At 48.7% G+C, this 1,830-nt stretch overlaps 1 protein-coding gene across 1 annotated transcript; it reads right to left on the reverse strand.

Moving 5' to 3' along the window:
• Nucleotides 1-289: 289 nt before the first annotated feature.
• Nucleotides 290-1,435, reverse strand: Pmar_PMAR025006 (FAD-linked sulfhydryl oxidase ERV2, putative). Its single transcript, XM_002765782.1, has 5 exons — nucleotides 919-1,435; nucleotides 802-871; nucleotides 580-726; nucleotides 458-534; nucleotides 290-403 (listed from the first exon to the last, which is right to left on the reverse strand). Exons 1-5 carry the CDS (start codon nucleotides 1,098-1,100, stop codon nucleotides 301-303), a joined length of 579 nt encoding a protein of 192 aa, XP_002765828.1. The 5' UTR covers nucleotides 1,101-1,435; the 3' UTR covers nucleotides 290-300.
• Nucleotides 1,436-1,830: the final 395 nt, after the last annotated feature.

The following is a 1,830-nucleotide window of genomic DNA, read 5'->3' on the forward strand; positions in this document are numbered from 1 at the left end:
CAATAGATGATAAGTGCTCTTGTCACCCAATGTGATGATTGAAGTAAATTATGGAGATTAATACGACGAGGTGAGTTATTCATAGGCCTCGCTTTACTGGTTTGTTCATGTTATAGTTCTTAACTCCTTTCAAGTGTTCTAGCAAGTGCTATACCTCTGTCACGATTGATGATATCAAATTGCTTTTGTTGTGATTTGCTGAAAGTGAGGTATGTTAGCGTCTACACAGGAGTACCTCTTCGGACCAGATGCGACCCCCTCTCACTGTGAAGATAAACTCTGTTGCCGCTATCGAAACAGTTATTTACTGCCTATTAAAGAATCATACTCGTCTAGTGTCAAGCCTCTCTTAGCTGCCTCTCGCATAGCTGGGAGAAACTTCGCCGTACATCTCTCGCCAAACCTGACAGTTCTCTTTTCCCACTGATATCAGCCCTGCAAAGTAAGAGCCACTTACAAGGGCTTGCTAAGCTCGGAGTTCACGGCATCATGAGCCTTGCACCACCACAATGTGTATTTATCAGTCGAAGAAACCTACCAACGGCCGAACATATCAATTTGATAAAAATGAGAGCTCACCTGAGGCGGCATCTCACAGCAAATGTCAACAAAACTATCGGCACAATGGCGACAAGGGTACACCTCAATCAAAGAGGTTAACCAATCCATCTCAGTGGGGCGAGGCCTCTCTGGGCCAACTGAACTGGGCTGGCCACCTGGCACCACCTAACAAAGCGGCTGTCCCAAACACCTCGATGAAACTCATGGCGGAGAGCAGGGAGGCAAATCATCACGACTCACCGCAAAAGGAGCTCGACTGTGAATATATCGCCAATACGCTCTTCCTATTTCGGCACGATTAGGAGGATACCTGACAAATAACAGCGTTACTAGGATCTCGTCGATGGAGTCCCTTACACTATGCCTGGGGTCGGCTTCACTTCATAGTCATCGCAGCTGACCTCCACACACTGTTCGTCCGACTTGAGGCGCGCTTTCAACGACTCGAATATACCGGGCGTCGACATTGAAGAAACTTGATGTTCAAATTTGTCATGATGAATCACAGTAACACAACAATAGGAATACCAAAAGGACATACCGTATGCAAGCCTGGCAGTGGGGTCAGTTTTCCGAGGAGGCTAAGGAACACCTCGCACAGGATTCCCCCTTAGTCAGCTGCACGACAGTGAACGGGTGGCTAATGCGCGGCGGGGGTCAAGATCGAGAAAACCATCAAACCCATCGCACTTCGCTCAGCTAGAGAAGAAGACCTCGTCAACTCGGGAATGAAGAAGAGTCATTGAGCACGAGGCACCGTAGGAAGGGAGGCGCTGCAGCCCGTGCAAAGATAATCAGATTTCTCGATGTCCGATAAAGTTCCATGACTGACTCTTCGGGAGAGCGCGGGCGCTTACTACTGTGAACAGCGGGAGAGGAGCCGCTGCTGCAGCACCTGAATGGTGAATCATCTTCATGGGTTCAAAAAAGGTCTACAGTTCTCAGCTGATGAATCGGCATTATGCATGTCTCAATGGACGGCTATAATCAGCCTAGACCTCAGACTTCACATCGCTATTGGGCGATACTATGATCACTTTTCTTTGACCTGCTGCCAGCAGGATCATTAGCAAGTTGTCAGTGACAACCTATCAGCTGCTTCCATCATATGCAAGATCTCGTTCCGTCGAAAACTCTTCGGGCCGTTCAGTCCCGTGTCGCTCCTCTCTAAACTTGGCCGCCGCAACATCATCGGCCAGACTTGATTCCACGCTTGAAACTACGAACGCTGGGTACCTCGGGACGTCAACCAGTTGGTGATTGAGATCT

This window comes from Perkinsus marinus (assembly GCF_000006405.1).
Source record: "Perkinsus marinus ATCC 50983 genomic scaffold scf_1104296974732, whole genome shotgun sequence".
Lineage (NCBI taxonomy): Eukaryota > Perkinsozoa > Perkinsida > Perkinsidae > Perkinsus > Perkinsus marinus.

Coding starts and splice junctions, on each gene's coding strand:
- Pmar_PMAR025006 (XM_002765782.1), bottom strand. CDS start 1,100: ATGTCCTTTTGGTATTCCTATTGTTGTGTTACTGTGATTCATCATGAC. Junction 872..918: donor AAGCCGACCCCAGGCATAGT/GTAAGGGACTCC, acceptor GTTATTTGTCAG/GTATCCTCCTAATCGTGCCG. Junction 535..579: donor GCTGTGAGATGCCGCCTCAG/GTGAGCTCTCAT, acceptor GGCCGTTGGTAG/GTTTCTTCGACTGATAAATA.